The sequence below is a fragment of the Aythya ferina genome (genome assembly GCF_964211825.1).
Source record: "Aythya ferina genome assembly, chromosome: 3".
In the NCBI taxonomy this organism is placed as follows: domain Eukaryota; kingdom Metazoa; phylum Chordata; class Aves; order Anseriformes; family Anatidae; genus Aythya; species Aythya ferina.
This window is the reverse complement of record NC_140298.1, coordinates 83,478,810-83,501,365: the sequence shown is the minus strand read 5'-3', so window position 1 is coordinate 83,501,365 and position 22,556 is coordinate 83,478,810. Positions and strand designations below refer to the sequence as shown.

Here is a 22,556-nt window from a genome sequence, read left to right as displayed (position 1 = left end):
AAATTCGAGCTGAAACGTGTCAGTCTGTGGTTAAAAAATGGAAAGTGACAGGAGCTATGGGTTTAAGAACATTCTCTTTAGCTTGCAGGGCTTTTACCTTGTGTTGTTTCCTTTGTAACTGGGGGAAGAAGATATCAAAGCAGCGCTATTTTCTTAAAAGGCTCCATTTCATGGTGTCTTTTGATAGCCTGCAGGGTTAGGTGGATGGCCTACAATTTAGCCTACTTTTCTAACTGTTAAAATGTCTATGTTAGGATAGTTTGAATTATGTACTGCTACTTGTTTGACTGGCTACAGAACATAATGAGAAATAAAACATAACTTTTAGACAGGAACAGCCAGAAACATAGTTTTTATGTAACCACTTATTTGGTGCAATTCAAGCAAATGCTCTGTATAGATCATCAGTCTGCCTCATACGCTACCCCAAAATCTTAACCCTTGAAAAAATTCCTAGTGAGGCCAAGATCTCCCTGCAGTGAAACTGAGCATGGTACGAGTGACAAAAATATAGAACACCGGTTGTAACTAACTCTGCCAATATGAAGCAAGAATATTTGGGACCCGTGCAATGCAGTGTAAGACTAATTCCATGCTTAGGCAACACATGGGGATGGCAAGACATCTCCTGTTCCTGCCAGAAAGAGAATATCCAATGCACAACCATAAGATTTGCCCTGCAGGACAAAAATGCAGGCTGAATCTTCACACCTTACTAGAAAGGTCCTACACACAGTGCTTTTACTCCCAGCATTTTACAGAGAAGGGACCAAATGAGGATGAAGCCCAAACTCCTTTGATTTAAGGACATTTTCTCCCCTTGTTCTGGCATGTAATACTGATACTGCCACATTCCCAGTGCCGTTATATCCTGTCCTCGCCTGCCAAATGATGTCACATGCTGTTCCTCTCAAGTGATGGTGAATCACATCATGCCAACTGATACGGTCATCAGCTATCATTTACCCAGTTGCATATGATCAGTTGTGCATCCAAAATGCAGTAAAAAGTATCTTTAAGAGTTTGCTTTGAATGTTTGTAAGTAATCAAACACTTTGGTGAGCTTATGGTTAGCCAAGAATCTTTTTCTTTAAGTAAATGCAGTGCAAGTTATTAAAGCAATGAAAAATGTTGCAGGCTGGTAAATACACTGCTTCCTTCTTAAGTAAGTTGAAATTTAAAACAAAATGGATTTTTAGGAACAAAGTGTATTAAAAGAGTATTGGGGGAAAAAAAAGTGTAGTGTTCTTTCTCTCTTCCCTCTCCATGCACACGTCCCAGTGTGGAAAGAGTGCTATAATTCGTGCTTGGACTGAAGTCAACGAGAATTTGCCTCAGTAAGAATTGTTGGATCAGTCCCAAAGTATTAACAGCAGCAATGTAAACATATGCAGACACAATTAAATTTCACCCCGATGAGTTCCCTGGTGTTTCATTTCTACCTGCATGGAATCGATGGATTTAGTTCAGTGTGTGTGCATCCATGTGTGTGCGTGTGAATACGTGTACATGGGCAACACAACAAAAAGCTGGAAAGCATGGAACATTAAAATCTGATCACGTACAAAACGCTACAAGTCAAAAATGAAGCGCAAATACCAGCATTTTCAATTGCTTTGCACCTTTGCACCCTTTAGACAGGCTGTGTACTCAAGATAGGCACACGGCTGCCCTGTGACGGATGGGGAGCACAGGGACACAGCAGCAGCACACCCATTCTGGCATGAATCAGATCCAGACCACAGCTCTTTTTGGTGCTGTATGACACCAAATTCCCCTCTTGGGACCAAGCAAGCTTTGTTGGGGAAAAAGATTCCCCCTCGCAGCTGTGGCACTAAGACTGTGCAGCAGTGGACACCCAAGACAGCATTGTCCTGAAATGACTGTATTTCATTCTGAAAAACCTGTCTATGCTGCAGACTCATATGCCTCTAACCTCATTTTTTTTTGTTTAGGTTACATTTCAGTTGAAACACTCAGTGTTTCTTCATTGTCAAATAGAATAATTTTACCTTCATAGTGGTACACAAAGAAGCTGCAACTAAGTATTAATTTGGGGGCTTTTTACAGCTGCTTTTTCTTTCAGTTCAACACTTCTTAAACACTGAGATGAGTTGGGAAATCCTTTTTAACTCAGTTCTACCTAAGCAAAAGTCCTCTTTATCCAAACAATGAGAATACCTGACTTTTAGCATGCAAAACTAAAGGTTTTTCCTGACCAAGGACTAAAGAATGGGATCCAGAATAGGCCACAACCTTATTTGTATAAACTTCCTGGGCCAAAATCAGCATGAGTTAGAAGAGTAGGTTAAACAAGACCTTTCGTTTATAGCAGCTTGTAAAGAAATTATTTTTAGATAGCAGGAAACATAACATTGTTATACCCAAGATCAAAAGATCCTACTCTACAGGCACCTCAGATGCTTCATTTTTATTACAGGCAGAGCGCAGGCAACCACCACATAACAGGACAACCTACGCCATAATTCTGTTTAGCTACCTGAAAATTTTGCCCTAAGTCTACTGAGGAGCCTGGGGTCCGGCTGCTAGACATGGCCAGGCACCAGAGAACCCAGGCACTTGTACCCACAGAGTGGGAGCCCTGGGTTGCTCCACCACGAGATGGTTCAAGGTCAGGCCTCAAACGACTGCCTTAAATTGAGGTTGCAGAGAGAGGGCAAGTCTTCAAACCTTCCTCTGCCCCCCCCCTCCCGTGGTGCAGTTCATGAGCAAAGAGCAAATCAGGAAGTGTGAGGGTGAGTTTTTGCCACTGTGGACACCCCCCTGCAGAGGGGAGACACTGACCCTGCTCCCTGAAGCTGTTTTCACCAAAAGACTCTACAATGCAAAATGTAAACCTGCTCCACAGTAAACTGTAATGTTTCATCCATCCAGAAGTGGTTTGCTTTGTTTAAATTTCAGGATATTTCATTCACATTTCAAAGGGAAAATAGGTGATGAAATCATGGAATTCCTACAAAATAAAAATCCAGTTCTCACACAGGTCTGTTACTGCCATCAGCATACATTACTGATGCTTGAAATGCAAAAACGGGGACATGTGTGAAATTTTAATATCTTTATAATGCCAGGCTAGAAAGGCTTAATCTGAACCAGGTTTCGTTCATTCTTTTTTACTGCAAATAACCCCTACTGTAAATTTTAGAGAGAGAGGGGAAATAAAGGTTTAGCCATGTGGACTGTCTTTCTGAAAGTCAGGAACGGTGGAGTTATAATTTCCTTTCTGACAGTGACTCACTCTGGGGAATGACACGCTCTCCCTCAACTCACCCATGTGGAGAAGGGATGTAAAATCACTTACTCATCCACCTCAAAAATAAGGGTTGTAGTGGAAGTACAATTAATCATTATCTACACTGCATTTTGTTCTCTGAAAGAGGTTGGAGGGCCCAATCTGAAGTCTACACAAATTGACAAAAAGGCTGCTAATGACTTTGGTGGGCTTTGGATCAGGCCCTATATAATAGTGATTTATTTATTCAAAAGCATAGCAAATGTATACAACTGCTAACACTTGGAAGAAGCCTACCTGCCCCAAACCCAGCCTGACACCTGTCTCTCATTAAAAGTGTCGCACATTTAATTCATCTCAGAGGCCTCATGATGTACAAGGAGCATTTAGGAGTCTCCTGCATCTCCGGTGTGCTGCCGGAGCTAGTGCAGAAGGAGCCCCGGCTGCACCAAACCTGTGCACCAGGGCTGCTGGAGTCCCTCCTCCTGCCCCAGGCTGGCTGACAAGTTCTGGCCAGCGCCCTACTATCAAACCCTCCTGCTCTCCAAAACAGCACAACCGCGTCCAACAAGTCTGCAGGAAAGAGCCTCCGGCCCATGTTAGCTCCCGCACCGTGCCTGGGAATTGCTTTGGTGAGTAATGGTTGGCGTGGTGTGAAAGCCAGCCAGGGACTATCCCACCCCTGCAACACCAGAGCCTGCTGAGATGCAGCACCCCATGTGAAAGGCTTTGCCACACTCAGCAACCCAGCACTGCTCTGAGCACCATCTCCTTGCATCCACAGGCATGGCGCAATCCTCAACCATGTTCACCTGAACATTCTCCCTTATCCAAAAGCCTAAAATCAGTCTATCAGAAAGCATTAGGTATGTATACATATACACATACATAAAGGACATTTATATATAGACATATAAGGGTATTTTTTGTTACCTGCAGTGGACTAGCTAGTGGCCTGTTCCTAGGCATGGCAAATGTTTTATGAAAACTACCATCCTCTTCCGACACTGGCATTTTTAAAATGGAGCTGGTAAGAAGATTCTGAACAGGGAAAAAAAAAAAATGTTGTCAGGAACTCAAGAAAACAATCTGAATTTGAACGTATTAAAAGCAAACCTGGCCTGACTGTGAAGCAAGCAGTGCTGTGCACCGCCACAAACGCATGCTCAGCCTGGGAGCACAGCTCAGCCTGGAACTCCTGAGTGCAAGAACAACAGCAGCACCAAGCAGTCTGGTGGGACAAAGGAAACCATGAACATGCCAGGTCTCCTCTGCACAAAACAAAACAGAGTGTCTTCTTCTTTTCACAGTTTTAACTCTGTGACCCACTCATTTCTATACACAGGCACAGATGCCCTCCACGTGCACGCTTTTTATAAAGACTAAGGGCTTTTTCAGAGACTGCAACTTCTGTGGCCTTCTATACACATCACAGTGATCTAATTAAGAGCACAATTTTGCTTCTTATGTGCTTAATATAGGAAAACAATATGGATGTAATTAGTAATGCCTACTCATGAGGAAGGTCAACCATAAAAATTCTTTTCCTTTTAAGAACTGAAAGGGGTGCAAAACAGAAAAAAAAAAAATCATTTAGTGGTGTGAAAGCTCGCACTTACTGGCATATCTTCCATAGTAGGTGCATGTGTAAAGAGCTGAGTGTTCAGGTTTTCCCCTTCCCAGTGATTCGAGCAAAAAAAATTTCCAGCTTTATCTGTTGGAGACTCCACCTAAAAGCAGGAAAGGAACCATGAAAATAACAGTATCTAACTGACCAGAAGGAGATGTATCTGTCAGTTGTTTAACAAATCGAACAAATATTCTTCACAGCTGTGCACAACGCATTTACAGTACTTTCTTTTACAGCAACCTTGCTCTTTGTTGAAAAAGATGTTCAAGGTTCTCAAAAAAATCCCCTCCTAATAAAACTTTGAATACTTGCACTCAGCGCTGTCAGTATTCAAGAGTTTAATCCCCTAAAAAGGATTGAGAATATATGTATTTTTAGAATTTTAGTGACAAAGTAATATAATGCAACGTCCTCAAATGTTCAGGTTTCTAAGTCACTCCATGTAGCTTGGTCCCTGTGGGGTTCTTCTATAGTTTTCACCAATATTAGAAAGATTCAATCCAAATTCCTGTCTAATTTTTTTTCTTTTTAAGTTTCAAATGAAAACTGCATTAGAACAGCCCAAGCAAACCCCTGCTGAAAACAGCAGAAAGACTTCTATGGAAATCAATGGGAGATGAATTAGGCATGCCTAGTACACTATATAGAACCGACACTAAGATCTTGGGGCTCACATGAAAGAAAAACAGACACAGCTATTTAACAGAAAATGGTATTGGTCTAAGTTTCTCAGTAAAGAGGGCTAAATTAAATTGCCTCAGGTAAGTTTGCGATTTACCTCTTGTTTGATTTTCTTCAGCAAAGGGGGTCCACTTTCATGTAGCCCAGCCACTATTGCAGATTCCTCCGACTCCTGCTTGATAACGTCCTGCAGATCTTCTACAAGATGAGTCGGAGTTTGAGGCTGAAAGGAAGAAACGTTACATGCAAGTCCCAGAACATCCCTCTGCACTAATATCAAAGCAACTTTTATCATTGTTTCCTTCTTACCAGCATCTTCAAAGGACCGTATTTGATTTCCTGAGCTGCAAGTGCGTTTTTGAATGGAGTGGGTGTTCTCGGAGAGCTCTCCAATATCGACCTCTTGATTGCGGGAGTTCTGAAACTTTAGAAAGAGGGAGAAAAACTTTAAAGGAACATGCTTAGAAATATTAGCTCCTTACAAAAATACATGCATACAGGCAACGACAGCGATAAGACTCTGAAAACTATTTTCCAGCAATCATATACTCCATTTTGCTTTTCTGGAAGAACATCTATTTAACTGTGGCAAGGCAGAATGGCTTTGTTTAAAAAAAAACTTGAGTCTATGTGAATGACAATAACCCATCTCTGAAGTTATTCAGTGAAAGTTTTACTCCAAACTAAGAAAAATCTTAATGTATTAGAGCACATCTCCACAGGAAGCATACAGTTACCCAGAACTTTGGTTGTGTGCAAACCTGAAAAAGTTAACCCTAGTGAATCTGACAACAAAATGCGATTACAGACTTACACATGATTTTCCTTCTGAGTTTTGAATGTCTGGTCCCTGTGGAATGGGGTGGAAACAGCCATCTTATGGCCACACACTGGTGTGGAAGTTAGCGCAGGGTTGTCCAGGTTCAGATTTTCATGATTGGATGAGGTGTTTAAGAACTGTAGGCAGGAAAAGGAAAAATCAGCAAGACCATCTAGATTGCAAGGCTGACTTCTTAAGTTGACTTTACTGAACAGAAGAAAAAGAAACCATTTCTCTCTCACTGCTGCAAGTAAATCTTCTGTCTCTACAATATGGGTAGGTGCATGTGGGGTACCAGACTATGTGACAAAACTGTACTCGGGTCGGAGTACTCATGAAGCAAAAACTAGCATTTCCGGAGTGGGAAATTACAAACAAAATGACATGTCCCAGTCAGAGTTGATTTCTCCATCACTTCAAGAGAAAAATCTTAAAAACCTGCTTTGGATTTTCTGCACATATCCTGTAATTAATATTAAGAGCAGTAAGGTAAGTCTTACCTCTTGCTTGAGGTAAGAACCAAGTGAAAAGGAGTAGGGGATGTTTCAAAAAGAAACTCACAGGAGATGGGGCTAAACTCCACAAAGATTTATTAGGGGAATCGAGGAATTTTTGAAGTAGTAAATAAAGCAGTTATGCCAGCAAGCAAAATTTCCTATTATCTCTCTCTCTCAAAACAAAGTGCTCCACTGTCACAGTATAAAATGAAAATTGCTGCCTGTGATGGCTGCATGGAGTGTTTTGGAATGGAGACAGCTGACTGAAAAGGAGGCAGTGGTAACAGTCTGGAGAAAATTGCTTTTGCACAAGTTCTACTTAGTAACCTAAAATGTGGCTTCCATTTCTAGTGTCTACAAATCTGTGAGTGTCGTGGTATCATTTCACTGGGCAAATGATTTATGATTAAGATACCTAATGCATAACTGGAGATATAGTGGGAAGTCATTACTTGCAATCTTCTGGTAACCTTCATGCAATAGTGTTTCTCTGACTGTAAGGACTAACACCAAACCAAGGCAAACACAACAGAAACAGACAAACAAAACCAAAACACAACACTTTTAAATAGTGCCACAGCTGTGAAACAAAGCAACAATGGACAGGAATTTCAAAGTGCACACCAGGCAATTTTAAGAGGCCAATTTTCTCCTCATTCCTACTCCACCCCACATGGCTGGTATTGAGGATGGCGAGCCACGATTTGAATTTTCTGGTTGTTGTCAGTTTGTCTCACAACCTGAATGCTATTTAAATGCAGCTTGGGGTTTTCTATGTCAATGTGAATCATACTGTAAGTGGACAGAGATGGAAAGTATTACAAATGATCAGAAATGTTAAACTCTGGTAGTTGAAGGAGTTAACAGCAAAAGCAAAGCAAGCAATTGTACTCTCCTACAAAAATGATCCAAATCAAGCAAACAAACAAACAAACAAAAAAACCCAAGCCCCACAGATGAATTTAAAAGAGAATCAACAGTTAGCTTGCTGGTGATCTGAACCCAGTGGTGAAGACTAGGAGCAGTGAGAAGATTCAAACACAGAGTGAAATCAACAAGCACAACGGCAATTAGTCATTTGTTCCAAGGGATTAGTTTCTAAATTGTTAACACTGTGGTGACTTTTGAGAATTAGTAACATCTGTGCAGAAGTCTTGATCTACCTGCGAGGGAGAGAAGGGCAGGCTTTTGACAGGGGAGCGCTTAGGAGTTGAGCTGCTGCCGTCAGCCAGGACCGAGGCGCTACTGTGGCCACTGGCTAAGGGGCTGGAGTGCCCTCTCCTTTTGCGAAGAAGCACCCACGGAGCCGGGCTGCCCTGTGAGGCAGACAAGGACTTTGGTGAGCCAGGAGGGCCCTGACTCGACAAGATTTTGCTCAGGTTTGTGGTGGGGTGTCCTGGAGGTCTACATGCACTGGCCGCTCTGTGCTGAAGCTGTGCGGCTCTGCCTGAGGGAGCTTTGCTAGCTGAAGTGTCTGTGTCTTCAAAGAGTTCAAAACTGCTGAGATCACCCCATGATGAAGGATCCTGAAACAACGTGGGAGGCACGGAGCTATAAGACAGTGTATAGTGCCACCTCATGAAAATACAGCGCTAGGATATACCAGTAACCACCACCAGCAAAGTCTTTCCCAATTCATTTCCACTTGACCCTGTTTATTTGAGTAGTAATAATCTGATGGCTTTTGTGTGTTTTCAGTTGATACCTCAAGCATATCGAGCTATCACCCTAACAGTGTTGCTGGCAACTGAGCTTCTAAAGAAACAATGAGTCAAATGAGGTCCTTGCTATCTGCTTGTCCAGCATTTTCTGCAGGGTACAAAGACAGAAAATCATTACAGAGAAACGAGCACCTTGGACTCTAAACCAGGACTGGTCTCTAAACCAGCATGACTGCTCTGGACATGGGGAATGGGACATGGCACTGCGTGAAGCAGCCATCTCTGCAGCCGAAGCAAGGTGCCACCAACAAACCTATTTCAACGCACCACGCCTGTTACACACGGTTTCTTGGAGACCATAATGAGAAAAAGCCGTGTCAATGTCACTCAGCTACCTATAAGTTAAAATCCATGTTTTCTTCACATATGCCAAGACAAGCTCCTTAAGCCTTGAGAAGCAGCTATTGATGCTACGACAAAAAGTTTTAGAAAAGGATGCAGATACATGAGCAGCCACACATAAACCTACAAAATGTGTCATTTCAAATATAAAAAAGTTTTGTTTCAGTGCTTAAAATCTTCCACAGTGTCTCTGATTTTAGTTTAAGGAGATGCAATATAGTAAGAGTCTGTTTCAAACTCCTATTGTGTATTTGCTAAGAATCACACTCCCCATACCAAGATGCAGCAGGAAAGGGTGACACCCACAAAAAGCACACGTTTTCATAGCTGGGGGCTTCATTTATGAGCAACCGTGTGTTGTTATACAGAAGCTAAGCTTCAGATCTCACAGCAGTTAGAAGTTACTCAGAAAAACGAAAAACAAAAACAAATTAAAAAAAAAAAAAAAAAACACTTTCAGGATGGTCCCAGTTCCTCTCCCCTTACTCCTTGACCACACACAAATTCACCTGAGGAGGCAGTTCTACTTACGGAGTCTATTAACTGGAGTGTTTCTGCAAATTCTAAGAGATTCTTAACATTATCCAGGATGTTGCTCTGGTGAACAATCATGCACCGTGCGGGGGATGCACTTTCCTCAGGTAAGCAACCATGATCCACCGGTGGAGATGGAGTACAGTGGTGGTGTTCCCCCAAACAGGAAACAGGTGCATTGTCACCACTGGTCCTGGTATTGTCAGCAACCGTGGTGCTGTGCCAGCCGGGGTAGTTGGATGTGTGGTTCTGTGTCTAAAAGAAGAAGGAAAAAAAAAGAGAAAGTGGGGGGGGAAAGGCAGAAGGAACTTAGCAATGAAATTGCACAAGGTGTCAGATGCCACTGGAGGAAAGATAAAAGTAGTTGCATCATCATCTAAAAACTTATGCCTATGAAACAATTGTCAAGATGTTTCCTTTCATCAGTGCAAGATCTTGTTTTAAGTAATATCAGCATCTTATTTGTTATCCCAAAGTTACCTCATAATTTACTTCCAGGATTATGAGCATGGATCATGACTAACATGTTATCAATTCATACTGCGTTAACTCCAAACAGTTCAAAAGCTGTCTGCAAGTCATTTTCTGTGAGAAGCAAGAAACGGCAGGATTTCCCTAGTGAGCACTCAGCACTGTAAAAGGCTAAAGGGTTTAGAGTTAGAGTTGCTTTTGTTTGCTTATCTCCTTTTCTTCTTCTATCCCTGTCTAACGCTACAGCTTACACCAATGCAATGAAGAGGCTGTCAAATCAACGTGGTTAGGAAAGCAGAAGAACAAATTAACAGAAGTTTCTTTCCAGTGTGATCATGCAACAGAAGAAATTGCAAAATATTAACTAAAGTTAAAAAGTGGCCAAACTAACGTATCATGCATGCAGTTGTTTTACTATTAATTTAAATATTACCCAAAAATAGAAAAAAAAATATATAAAAGAAACTGCTGGCTATCACCTATCTTCAAAAACGATTTGGGGAGATTCTTGGCTTTGGTGATGGTGTTAAATGACTAAGTAAGGTTTTTCACATATTAACATCCAATGGCATATACAACAAAGTGTTAGAATTCAGTAATAGCCAGCATTTGTTCCACACATGCAGTTATAAAGGATCTAACACTATTCGGAGAAGTAAAACGAACTGTCAAACATGCACCAGGTCTGAAGCTTACAAAGTATAAAACATAGCTGAAGAGAAGAATACAACAGAGAAGAAAAATCTAATGTACAGGCACTACATTTTCATCACATGAACCATTGCACACTTTCAGAAATGCAGATCCTATTGATTTAAGATCTGTGGGATTTTTCATTTTAGTATGATCATCATGGTTCCAATATTATGTAATATTACAGAGCCCAGCCCTGCTCCCACTTTGCAAAGTAAAATACCCGCAAATTGATTTTTTTTATCGAAGAATTTACAAGGCAGATACAGAGTATACATGTGCTATGTTTCATCCTTTTAAAACGGAAATATAGAGCCTTGATTAGTATCGAAGGCAAAGGGGGAATAAAAAGTTAAAAAGACAAGCACTGGGGTAATGCTGCTATCCCTCCATCCAAGCACACAGTGACAATCTTACTGGTAATGCCTGCTGCCCTTTCAGTTCATTCTCAGTCGACATTAGTAGCAACTCTAATTCCTTTATTCGTTTTTCTTTCTCAGGGTCTTCATCATTATAGTGTCTCTGAAATTAAGAGTTAAGGGAAAAGAAAAGATAAAGGTCTGATAGGATGTAGCAACTAAAATGCTTATGGCTTGCCGTCCTGTGGTTATAATAGCCAAATTAGACTCAAAGATGCAACAAATGTCAATTGTGTTTTCCACTATCAAAGTCCCTGCTGAATTTCAGTACAGACATTTGAAATGGAGAAAGTGAAAGCTACCAAACCAGAAGACAACTATTGTGTTACATTCACTTCAGAAAAAGCAATTATTAGCCTTGTCAGAACTCCCCCACCTTCCCCATTTTCTCTCCACACATATTACATTAAAATGTTTCCTTAATGTAAGATGTTTGCATTTTGACTTAGCAAATGTTTAACAAATTGACTCTCAAAATGATGTTCAAATTATCTACCTGAATAGCTGCAGCAGCTGGCTGAGGAACATTGACAATATTTACATGCAGTGCTACTGGATATGGGATCTGACCAGGGACCTAGGCCAAAAAAACAAAAGACACTGTTATCTGCCGGCACTGTGAATTTGTGTTAAACAAAAATTTGCCTTTAAAATTTATAAGATATGGAGACAAAATAGCAAAAAAATCCAAAAATATTTACAAGCAAAATAAACAGCTTTTAGGAATATGACAGTGAGCATTACAGAGGAAGAAAGAAAATTCATATGTGAAGTATGTACCCTTCCTGAATGAGAAAAGATGAATAATTTATAGACGCATTTGTAAGATTTTTCTAAATTGAAGTGAAAATGCAAAAGATGCAATTTATTATCGTCTAAAACTCTACAATGTGAGTGTTTAAAGCAGTGGGCTGTTTCATTATTAATCACTAATAGGAAAGGAATCAGATTAAAAACAATACTTGTTTACTTGGTTCTGACAGGCAACCCATAAACAGAATATGACTGAAGTGAACGTGGGAGATTTTGACATACAAGACAGAATTAACCAGATTCAACTGATTTTCAAAATGCATATATATTCACCACTGTAAGAAACAGTACTCAAAACATTCCCATTGCTTACAATACACTAAAAACGCTAAACCTGATTCCACCACCTGAACACCAGCAGTCAATTTAAAGTGTACGTAGACCCATCAGTGCTTAAGTCAAAGCCATCCCTGCCTGACCTCAAACACGTCCTCAGAGACCAGGAAAAAACCCTTCGCTCTTTCTGGAATTAGATACAACCAAATTGCACCCACCCGTTAAACACAGCAAAACAAAAATGTTTCTTGGGAGCTTACATTCTGTGTCTCAGTGATGTGGTAGTAGGGGTAGTCACTGCCCAGCGGGGGCTGGCTGGCCACTGGGAGCTGGGCAGAAGGAGGGTTGTGAGCAAAGGCCATCAAGTGGTTGCTCTTCTGAAAGCCGGTGGCTGCCGAGGCGTGGCCAGCTTTGGAGGACTCCTGCAGGTAACCCTCCTGCTCAACCTTGCGACGCATAGTGGAATTCCAGTGGTTTTTGATAGCGTTATCAGTCCTGCAACAGAAACACCAATGTTAAAAGTGAGGGGTGTTAAAAGCAAGTGCTTCCAATTCAGACTGAGGTGAACGGGCAGGAAACTGCTGTTAGCATTTCTGTTTAAACCTTCAGCCCTTCCCTGACCTTCCTCCAGCCCTGACCTTTACAGACGCCACTCTCAGCCTCTCACAAAAGGCAGGGAAAAATACATATGGGGTAATGTTGTTTATACACTTTTTGAAGTAATCTCTCAGCCTGAAGTACTCAAACTATGAGACATTAACAACTTCAACTTCACCTCTTTCTCATGAGGTGAGGTGACAGAGAAGGCCAACAACCCTTTGAGACTGTCCTGAAGACTGCCAACAGCATCTTTGTAAGTCTTACTGTTTTATTGTGTTCCATTGCTGGAAAGAAAAACTATGGAGCACAGCTAGACTAACTCCCAAACAACTTTCCAATTGGCCACCTAGACAATGACAACATTGTCCTATGTACGCAAATCCAGTAAACAAAGCTGTTGTGATTTTTCTTAGCTGCAGGGAAACTGAGATTCAAATTCTCAAATACATGAATCAGAAAAAGCAAATTTAAATTCTGTGAGGCTGTAAGAATACACTTAGCAACAGGTCCTCTACTTGAAAAAAATCACCACCACACGATACTGTTGACATTAGTATCTGTGATGTGTGAAGGCTACAGAAAAACTTGCCAAGTGGCAACTGTTTTCTTGTTTTCTTCTTGAAGGCAAAAAAAACTTATGGAATGCCCATTTAAAAGGATCTCAGGCATTACAGTTACATCTTGAAGATGTTTTGCCAGGAATAAAATGGGAGTAAAAATGGAAAGGGAAAACCCTCTTTTGTTACATTATTTGCTTGACTACACATGATGTTGAGTCACTTTTACTACAGAGTGTGTAAGACACTGATTCTCTGAAATTGCACACAACTTGTGCATATATTTTCAATGAGACAAGTATGTCTATGACTCTAGTGTGAGAAAGTCATTTTCTCCTATGTTATACATGGATTTTTACCAGGTGAAAACTGGATGATTCATGAGCAATTACAAATGCTGAAGCAGCCTTCTCTTAAACCATTCTGAATAAACAGACGGGATGTCACTTTGCAGGTATACCCTTAGCTGAATGTAAAGTTCCACTTGCAGAGTCTGATCCTTCACTGCTAAACCAATTGAAATCTTGTCGATTAATTGAAAGCACAAAATAAGACTGCACATACATTTAGGAAACTGTTGTGGTCTTGCTCTACTTACTGCTTTTTTGACTATGGCAAACATTAAAAGCACATAAAAATATCGAACTGTTCCTTGTACTGACCAAATAGTACAGTTCCCCACCGAGACAAACACACATTGATGTCATTGGCTTGCCACGTTCTGATTCCAAAATTTTTGATGTATAATGTGCAGGCCGAGGCAATTGAAACAGCCTGCTCAGACCTGCAGCTTTTCCCTTTTTTCCTATTTAAAAGCTGAAGGTATATATCATTACCGTCCAGGCAGCAACTTTGCAATTTCTGCCCATCTGTTTCCCAGTCTCTTGTGTGCCTGGTAAATAATTCTATCTTCCTCTTCTGTCCAGGAGGTTTTCTTCACTTCTGGATTCAAATGGTTGTGCCACCTCTCCCTGCACTGCTTTCCAATCCTTCCCTTCAAATGCTTAGCAATGACAGACCAGCGCTTTGGACCGTATTTCTGCACGAGTTCTATTACCTTCAAAGAAGGACATAAAAACTGCCTGTATTTAATGATGCATAATGAATCAATGAATTATTTTTTTTTTCTGTGGTGGGGTAACAGTTTCAACAACATTTCTCAAAATTGCCAAGGTAAAACTAACACATGATTAAGGTTCCCCATTTCCCATTTACATGTTTATCCAAAAGGAAAAAAAATCTGGCAATAATTAAGACATTTCTAGATTGCATTTCTATGTGACAGTGCTGTAAAGCAACATTAATTAATTTGTGTAGAAAATTCAGAAAGCACTATGCAAACAAATACTCAACATTGATACTAAAGGATCAGTCCTGCCTCAGACCACATTACAGCTGAGACCACTGAAGTCTCTAGGAGTTTTGCCCCAAAACACAAAATCCATTATTAAGGTATTAATCAGATGGAAAGGAAAACTGATTACCCTTTGATCCTCCTCTTTAGTCCATGGACCTTTGATAAGTTCTGGGTTTAGTACTTTCTGCCATCGGTGCTGGCACTGAACATCTGTCCGATTCTAGTGAAATGTAAAACATGCAAAGTAGATCATTCTTTGAAAAAGATGAACATAGACTGATAATATTCTTATCTAGGTACACTTGTGCCCGACATATTCCACTGCCAACTACGATGACTAAACACGTGGGAGTTTTGTAATTGAACTAAAGACATGTGAGCAGTACAGTAGGTCTGTACTGTACTAAACATTTAAGACTTGGGAAGTCTGAGAAGATGCTGAACTATCAGCTTGCTCACTGAATTTGATAATATTTCCATAGTTTCTGCAGTTATGACTGTATTGCCACAACTACACAAGCTGAATCTTCACCATCTGGTACAATAGCTGTTTTCACATGTAGTATTTCTACAGGAGCTGATACTACATGTAATAATACTACATGTAGTTTTCACATGTAGTATTTCTACAGGAGCTGAAGCGTTCACAAAATAATTATTTTCTAAACTACTCACTTATAATTCACCAAAGCTACTTTTCCTTTGTGCTAAGACATTTTGTTTCAGTGTTATATTGACCATCTACTCTGCAACATCTCCCTACCCCCCACTGTAGCCTGTTTTATGTTTCCCAACCCTTTCTGAGAAATGCAAGGAAAATGAAGGTATGGGTTTCCACAATATTCTAACCAAACTTCTGAGGTCCCCAGCTGCAGAGGTTTTATATCTTCTGCAAAAAAAAATGAATTATGAAAAGCCACTCCCCCTTCCCTTACTTGGAACCCTCTGATAAAGAGTTGTCACTAGAACTGGAAACAGAAACCAATGTCCACCTACAGGAAGGAAATTGGCTATGACTTTCCAGTCTTCTGTGCCGTTCTGCTCCACAAGCTTCTTCAGTTTCTCATCCTGAATCATTAAAAAACAAAACAAACAAACAAACAAATATAATTAATATTGCAATCTCTTACAATGCAAATGAAATGTATTCAAAAAAGTGTCCCCTTTTTAGCTCTTTATGCATCTATTTCTTTTGTTTGTTCGTGTCCTGAGAATAAGGAGAGGTGGTCTGTATTCTTCTCATATTTTTAATTACCTAGATCAGGAGAAATTGATTTTGGTGGGCTCTTTACTCTTTTCTAGGAGAAAGACTGACTTTTTCTGTGCTCTTGTTTGACGTGCATTGTACATTCCCATTTTACTGCTCAAAGCAATGTAACTGTTACTCTAGTACTGGATTTACAGGAGCGCATGGATGTTTAGATGCCAAGCATCAGAAAAACAATGAAATTCAGTAACACTCAGGCACCCAGCTGTCTGGAGACCTCTGAAAATCACAGCCTCAAGCTTTAAATGTCTTGCAAGTAATGGGAGTTCCAGTAATTTGCTCATTGCTGGTCCGCGTACAATGAATGCGCAATAAAATTAATGGCTCCTTTTTGCTCCTGATCGTTGTGAGGGAGTTTTGCATACTTGCAACAGCAAGAAATTTGTCCCAGTATTTTTAATAGTAAGGCCAGAAATATAGACCCTGAAGACAAAGGAAAGCAATGCCGTGTCCTGGGAAAGATCGAAGTCGTGCAACACAAGAGAGAAGTGCCCCAAGAGATAAGAGGAGGGCAGCGACCCTCCCTTTCCCCCATTAGTGCCTCTCAGTCTGTTCCCAGTTCATGTGACAGGAAAGTGGCCATTGGACTACGCTGCCATCCTTTCCTCCCACACTGTATCAAGACCGCATCCATCCCTGCAAGAGCAGGCTATGATTTAAAAAAATAAAAAACGCTTACAAGAGGTGACCTGCCACTGTTTATATATCAATATAGGTTGTCAGAGAGAAGAAAGTCAAAACATAACTTAATAACTGTATTAATGTATTTCACAATAAGCTCAAACCAGTTAAATGGCCACAGGACTTCCACCTGGTGAAGGAGTTTGATACCAGAATTTATCTGGAAAATCAGCACAAGGGTACTGTGACTAAGACGCATTCTGACCTTCAGAAGCCAAACACATTCTGAATGCTCAATTTTGGTACCGCTGGGTTTCTTTCTTCCAGCTTTTAATTTATTTCCACTCAGAATCATAACACTGCAATTAAAGTGCAAATTTCAAGTGGCACAAAAGGACTGCAGCAGTGTCTGCCACAGTTGTTTGCTGCTGTGGGACACTGAGAACACGTCAATCCTCACATGGCAACCATTCTCAAACAAAAAGAGGCAGCGCTAACAACCCAGCAGTGCTGCAGGTGACTCCTGAGCTGTTTCTCCAACAGGGATTGCACTGACTCAAATACCTGTAACATAGACCTTGGTGGACATTTAAAAAAAAATGGTGCTTACAGATTTTATTTAAAAGAAAACAGTGGTCCTCAAAGCTAAGTAAAGCACTGAATGTAACTAATAGGTGGAAAACATCCTTGTTCATGTGCTTGGCATTGTCATTGAAGTTGGCATGCAAATAAGTACTCAGAGAAGAACGTGATCCGTGCTCCCTCTCTGGCTTTTCACACACTGGAGATGAATGAACTCATATGTACCTCTTCACGGGTCCACCTGGTTTTTCCTAGGTGACGTTTTCCAGTCTTAGGAAGCAGACCATCATAATCATGATCGTACATCTCGACATCTTCTTCATCATCATCGCTACTGTATATACTGCAGAAGGAAACACAGGGAGACACAGAGCGGAACATGAGGACTTGAGCTGCTTAATTACAAAGCACACAAAAAACACTACAATCTTTACAAAGGTTACACAGATAAAAGTTTTAAAACTTGCACAACAAGATTTTGTTCTGCATTCTGTTGTTCTAGTATTCCGAACTGGTTCTGCTGTTTTTGGTATCCACAGATACAAGCAAAGGGCTGGCAACCTTCTTATTACTGTGCATGTTTAGACCTGCTCATACTGTTAGATCAGTGGTGAATTACACATTTGGCAAACTTTCAACCAATGGAGGTTTCAAATTAAAATACAATGTTTGGGACAATAAAGAGAACTAGAGGCTGTGTCCATTACACAAGTGCATGCTCAAAATCTAACTCATGCCACACGTTCTGAAAAATATTAGGGGGTTTTTATGTTTAATAGAACAGATAGCGCTACTGTTCCCAAATAAGATAGACTGTGTGCAAATACAAAAAGCTGACCAGTAATAACATTGTCTGAGATTATCTTTATGGACCCTATCTGTGAAGCCAGAGGTTTCTCTAATTAAGTAAAGCCAGTAAGTGGTAGCATTAACATGTAATAAACTAATGTAAAACGTGCCTGCCATTTATGGGTCTAGACAGACAAGGGCCGAGGACAAGGATATTTAATATCCTGGAACCAACAGATGAATGACTGAGCCATCTTGTACTACCCAGTTTGCTAACTTAAAACTTTATTACCTCTACTCCATTTCTAAATACCTCGTAGTGTTTTTGAAATACTCTGCTACTCACCTAATTCATGACTAAGGGATTTCCCCAGAGGCTATCCATGGGCAGAAAGGGCTCTATTACTGCTTTCACAAACAGCTCTTGCTCTACCTCAGTTAACTAAAGAAGCGTTTTGCAACAAGAGCTGCCTCTCTGGTGGGAAATATTTTATTTCCAGTTTCTAAGATATGAACAGCAGTTTTGACACTTTAGCTGAGCAATGGAAACCACAGTGCTAGAAAAGGGACGATGCTATGCTATCTATGATGTAGCTGACAGTGGGGTACGGTGCAGCATGCTTAGGTGTGACTGAGACATTCAAATCAAGTCGTTTTGTAATAAAACAATCCACTGTACCCTCCGCCAGGTAACCACCGGGCATTGTTTCTCCTGTTATCCCGTTGTCGGGAGATCACGTTTTAAGTCGAGGCACGGACTGTTCAGCCAAGACGCCAACACCTCCCCAGACACAAGCTGCTGAGCGTAGACTCTCCGAAACTACGCGGGGCTAATCACGCCCTCAGCCCTCAGGCCTGCGGCATGTGCCACAAACCTTGCGTGTGGCAGGATGCTTTCCGGAGCCCGCTCTGACGCCAGCGGCCTCCCCCCTTGCCTCTGCGGGGTGCCCCTGCCTCACGCCCCGGTGCCACAGCCCCACAGCCTGCATGGCCCCACAGCCAAGGCAGCCCCGTGGGGCCCGCACAGACGGCAGGTTCGCTTTTCGGAGCGACACGCGGAGACAGCTGGGCGACTGCCCGGATGCCAAAGGAAGCTCTGCGGCTCCGTTTCCAAGTATCGGTTTGAAAACGAGTTTCGCAGGCGGTAAAAGCACCCGGGACGCGTCCCGCAGCGGGGCACGGCCATCCCGCCGCGATGCCAGCGAGGCAGCCGGGTTATTTAAATAACCGGGGCCTGGCGGGCACAGCCGCGGCACGCAGCGAGCCCCGCCGTGTTACCTGTGCTCTCCAGCAGGAGAGAGGGGCCATAGGGTTTAGGGACGCCCGGCACCTTCAGAGGAGCACCGGGCGTTGGGAGAGCGTCGCTTTGCGCCTCTGCCCCCCGCCCGCGGCTGGCCGCGGCAGGGGGTGAAGGGGGCAACGGTACGGGGGAGGGAGAAGGAAAGGAAAGGAAAAAAAATAAAAAAGGAAAGAAAAGAAAATGAATGAAAAGAAAAAAGAAGGGAAAGGAAAAAAGTGGAAAAAGGAGGAAAGGGGGAAAGAATGAAAATTAAAAAAAAAAAAAAAAAAGAAAGAAAGAAAGAAATGGAAAAAAAAAAATTAAAAAAAGGAGAAAAGGGGGGGGGGGCGGAGAGGAAATGACTCGCCGCTGCTCCCGTGATTGAAGGAATTCGGGCAGCGGCCCCGCGGGGCAGAGCCCGCGCCCGCTCCCGCCGCCGGCCCCGCTCCGCTCCGCGCCCCGCGGGGCTGCCGCAGCCCCGGCCCCGGCCCCGCCGCCCCCGCTCCCCCCGGGGCCGGCGGCCGAGCCCGCACCCGGCGGGGCCCTGCGGGAGGCGCCCGCGAGGCAGGCGGCGGCTGCCCCTCGCTGTCGGGAGAGACAGCCCGGCTGATTCATAGCCGGCCCCGGCGGCACCCCCCCGCCAGCACCGAAAGTACGGCCCGGCGCTCGCCCGGCGGCCCTGCGCCCGCTCCCGCACCGCGAGCCCCCTTTTCCCTTAGGGACGCGCCCCGAGGTCCCGAATGCCGCCCGCAGACGGGCAGGGAAAGGCGGGAGCGCCACTTTCTCCCCTGTCACACGCAGCCCGGCGGGAGGGGAGGGGAAGCGGGGAGGATGCCGGGCTCCAAAGAGAAAGAGAAAAAAGCCTCCACGTGTCCGACCCGCCGTCCCCGGCTAATTAGACAACAAGCCCGCACTGCGCGCCCGCCCCGCAGCGGGGGACGCGGCCACCCCATCCATCCATATCCCGTCCCGTCCCGTCCCATCCAGCCCAGCCCGCAGCCCCCGGGGCGCCGCTGCCCCCGGCCCCTGGCACGGCACGGCACGGCACGGCACGGCATGGCTCGGCACGGCATGGCACGGCACGGCACGGAGCGGCCGGGATCGCCCTCGTCCCGGGGAAGAGCCGCGGGTGACAGCTCCCGCCGAGCGCCCCGTCGGAGCCGCAGCTCCCGCAGCCGCCCGCCCGCGCCGCCGCGCCCCGGCATGTGGCGAGCGGCGTGTGCGGGGAGAAGCCAAACCTGGCGGGGCGCAACCGCACCGGCGCTCCTGACGGCAAAGGGACCGCGGCTGCAAAATCAAGTCAAGAAGAAAAAGAAAAAAAAAAAAAAAAGGGAAAAAAAAAAAAAAAAAAGAGTCCAACCCCGCGCCCGCCGCCCACCTGCCGTCCCACCCCGCCGGCACTGAATGAATGAATGGGACGGGACGGGACGGGACAGGACGGGACGGGACGCGCTACCTGCGCCCGACATCTTCCCGGTGGGCAGCTGCGGGGCGCAGAGCCCCACCGTGCCGTGGGCACCCAGCCCCGGTCCCCCCGGCACGCGTGGGGGGCTCGGGGCCGCCCGCCCCGTCCGGGGGCCGCCGCTTTGCCGGCGCTTTCGGGGCGGGGGGCGCCGGGCGCTGCCGTGCCGCGGGGTGCCCCGGTGCCGGGCGGGGGTCGTGGGTCTGCCGAGCCGCTGCCCCCCGCTCCGGGGTGTCCGCGGCGCCGAGTGACAGGCGCGTTACCTGTGCCGGGGTCTCCGGGCCATCCTCGCACCGGCCGCTGGGGGAGGAGGACGGGGGGAGCCCGCGCCCTGCTGCCGGGCTGCGCCCAGGCGCTCCGCCGCCGCGCACCGGAGTGCCGAGGAGCCGCGGGAGGAGGAGGAGGAAACAGGTTGAGATTAAAGAGTAAACTCTGTAAACAGAGATGCCATCAAACAAAGGCCTTTTGGACACTCCCCCTCCCGCCAAATCTGGCGCCCCTGCAGTGCGCAGGCGCCTGGCGCCGAGCGGCGGCCCCGAACCGCGGCGGCGGGGCGCGGGGCGGGCGGCTCGGGGCGCTGCGCCCGGCGGGGCCCCCCCGTTCCTCCCCCCCCGGCTCCCGCCGCCTTCCGCCCTTCCTCCCGCCGCTGCCCGCCCGCAACCCCCTCGACGGTGCGGCCGCAGCCCCCGCGCATGGAGGGCTTGCGCTGGGGGACACGTCGGGGGGGGGTGGACACGGGGACCCCCGCCTGGCGTGGGGCAGCGGGGATCCCCACGCCGCTCCCGGGGGGGGGCTTGGTGACCCGCATTGGGGTCTCGGTGCCTCCCCGCCGGTCCTAGGGGCGCTTTTCGGGTGCACCTGCTGCGCTGCCCGCGGCAGCCCTCGCCCCCCGACGGAAAGTGTGAAATGCAAGGGGGGGAGGAGAGGGGACAGGGGGGTGCTGCCCGTGCCGCGGGGGATTTTTGCTCTAGTTCCCCTCGCCGCTGCCAGGCGCCGTGGATGTGCCGCCGCCGCTCGGGAGAGGCGGTGGGTGTCCGCCGAGCTCCAAAGAGCACATTTTTTTGATACAGAAATGAGTCAGGAGGCGAAAAATGGCGAAACATGCAAAGTTCCCAGGCTCCGCTGCACTTTGAAAAATCGGGGCTCTGCAGCGCTGCTTTGGGCGCTCTCGCCCTTTCCTCAAAGGCTCGCGGCTCATCAATGAGCCGCCGCCGGGGGGGGGCCGGGCCGAGCCGAGCCGGGCCGGGCCGGGCCGGGGCGGGGCCGCGCCTCCCGCCGCGGGACCGCGGGCGAGCCCCGGGGGGTGGCCGGGGGCGGCGACCGCCCCGTCGGGTCACTGCGGGCTCCCCGTGTCGTCCTGCAGCGGGAGGGCTTTGCCCTGCCCGCCCGTCTCCCCGAGCTGCCTTCACGGGATCGCCCGTTGTCCCGAGGGATGTGCGCGTCGTCCCTGCTTCGCCCTGCTCACACCTCCGACGGGAGCTGCCCGCCCTGCCGGCCTCCATTTGCCTAGCTGTGAAATGGGTCTGCTGCGCCAGGGGACTCAGTGCGGGGGGAAGGTGCTCCGTGCGGTGAAATCGCTCCGTCTTTGCACAGCGTTTCTCTGCCAGGAAGCAGGTGCTTTAACGCCAATGGCACCGGGAGACCTGGGAAACTAATTCAGCTCTGTTTTGAACCCAGATTCAGGAGTTGGGCTCGATGATCCCTGTGGGTCCCTTCCCACTTGGGATATTCCATGACTCTGTGACCCAGATAACTTTGTAAAGTGTGTACTGGTATCAGCAGAGAAGTTGGGCACTCAGATCCCTCTACTTTGGAGGTGGTTTGGGGTTAAAGATTTGGGGAGTATTGGGTAAATTATTTGGGGATGGAGGAAATCAGAGAGAAAGTATAAA

At 45.5% G+C, this 22,556-nt stretch overlaps 1 protein-coding gene across 3 annotated transcripts in view; it reads right to left on the bottom strand.

Annotated features, from left to right (window-relative positions):
- Positions 1–21,059, bottom strand: part of MYB (MYB proto-oncogene, transcription factor) — a gene marked incomplete at its 5' end in the record, with an annotated part of 28,025 nt that extends 6,966 nt beyond the window's left edge. The window contains 15 exons of one of the 3 annotated variants that reach the window (XM_084514393.1): positions 4,187–4,294; positions 4,873–4,983; positions 5,662–5,787; positions 5,874–5,988; positions 6,379–6,521; positions 8,045–8,407; positions 9,476–9,733; positions 11,060–11,164; positions 11,558–11,638; positions 12,411–12,645; positions 14,144–14,364; positions 14,792–14,884; positions 15,661–15,732; positions 17,360–17,477; positions 20,928–20,965. In XM_084514393.1, coding sequence (XP_084370519.1) covers positions 4,187–4,294; positions 4,873–4,983; positions 5,662–5,787; positions 5,874–5,988; positions 6,379–6,521; positions 8,045–8,407; positions 9,476–9,733; positions 11,060–11,164; positions 11,558–11,638; positions 12,411–12,645; positions 14,144–14,364; positions 14,792–14,884; positions 15,661–15,732; positions 17,360–17,477; positions 20,928–20,950 — 2,172 coding nt within the window. Of the gene's footprint in view, positions 1–4,186; positions 4,295–4,872; positions 4,984–5,661; positions 5,788–5,873; positions 5,989–6,378; positions 6,522–8,044; positions 8,408–9,475; positions 9,734–11,059; positions 11,165–11,557; positions 11,639–12,410; positions 12,646–14,143; positions 14,365–14,791; positions 14,885–15,660; positions 15,733–17,359; positions 17,516–20,927 lie in introns of those variants that run through there. The other 2 variants (XM_084514392.1, XM_084514391.1) reach the window with 2 other exon arrangements.
- Positions 21,060–22,556: the final 1,497 nt, after the last annotated feature.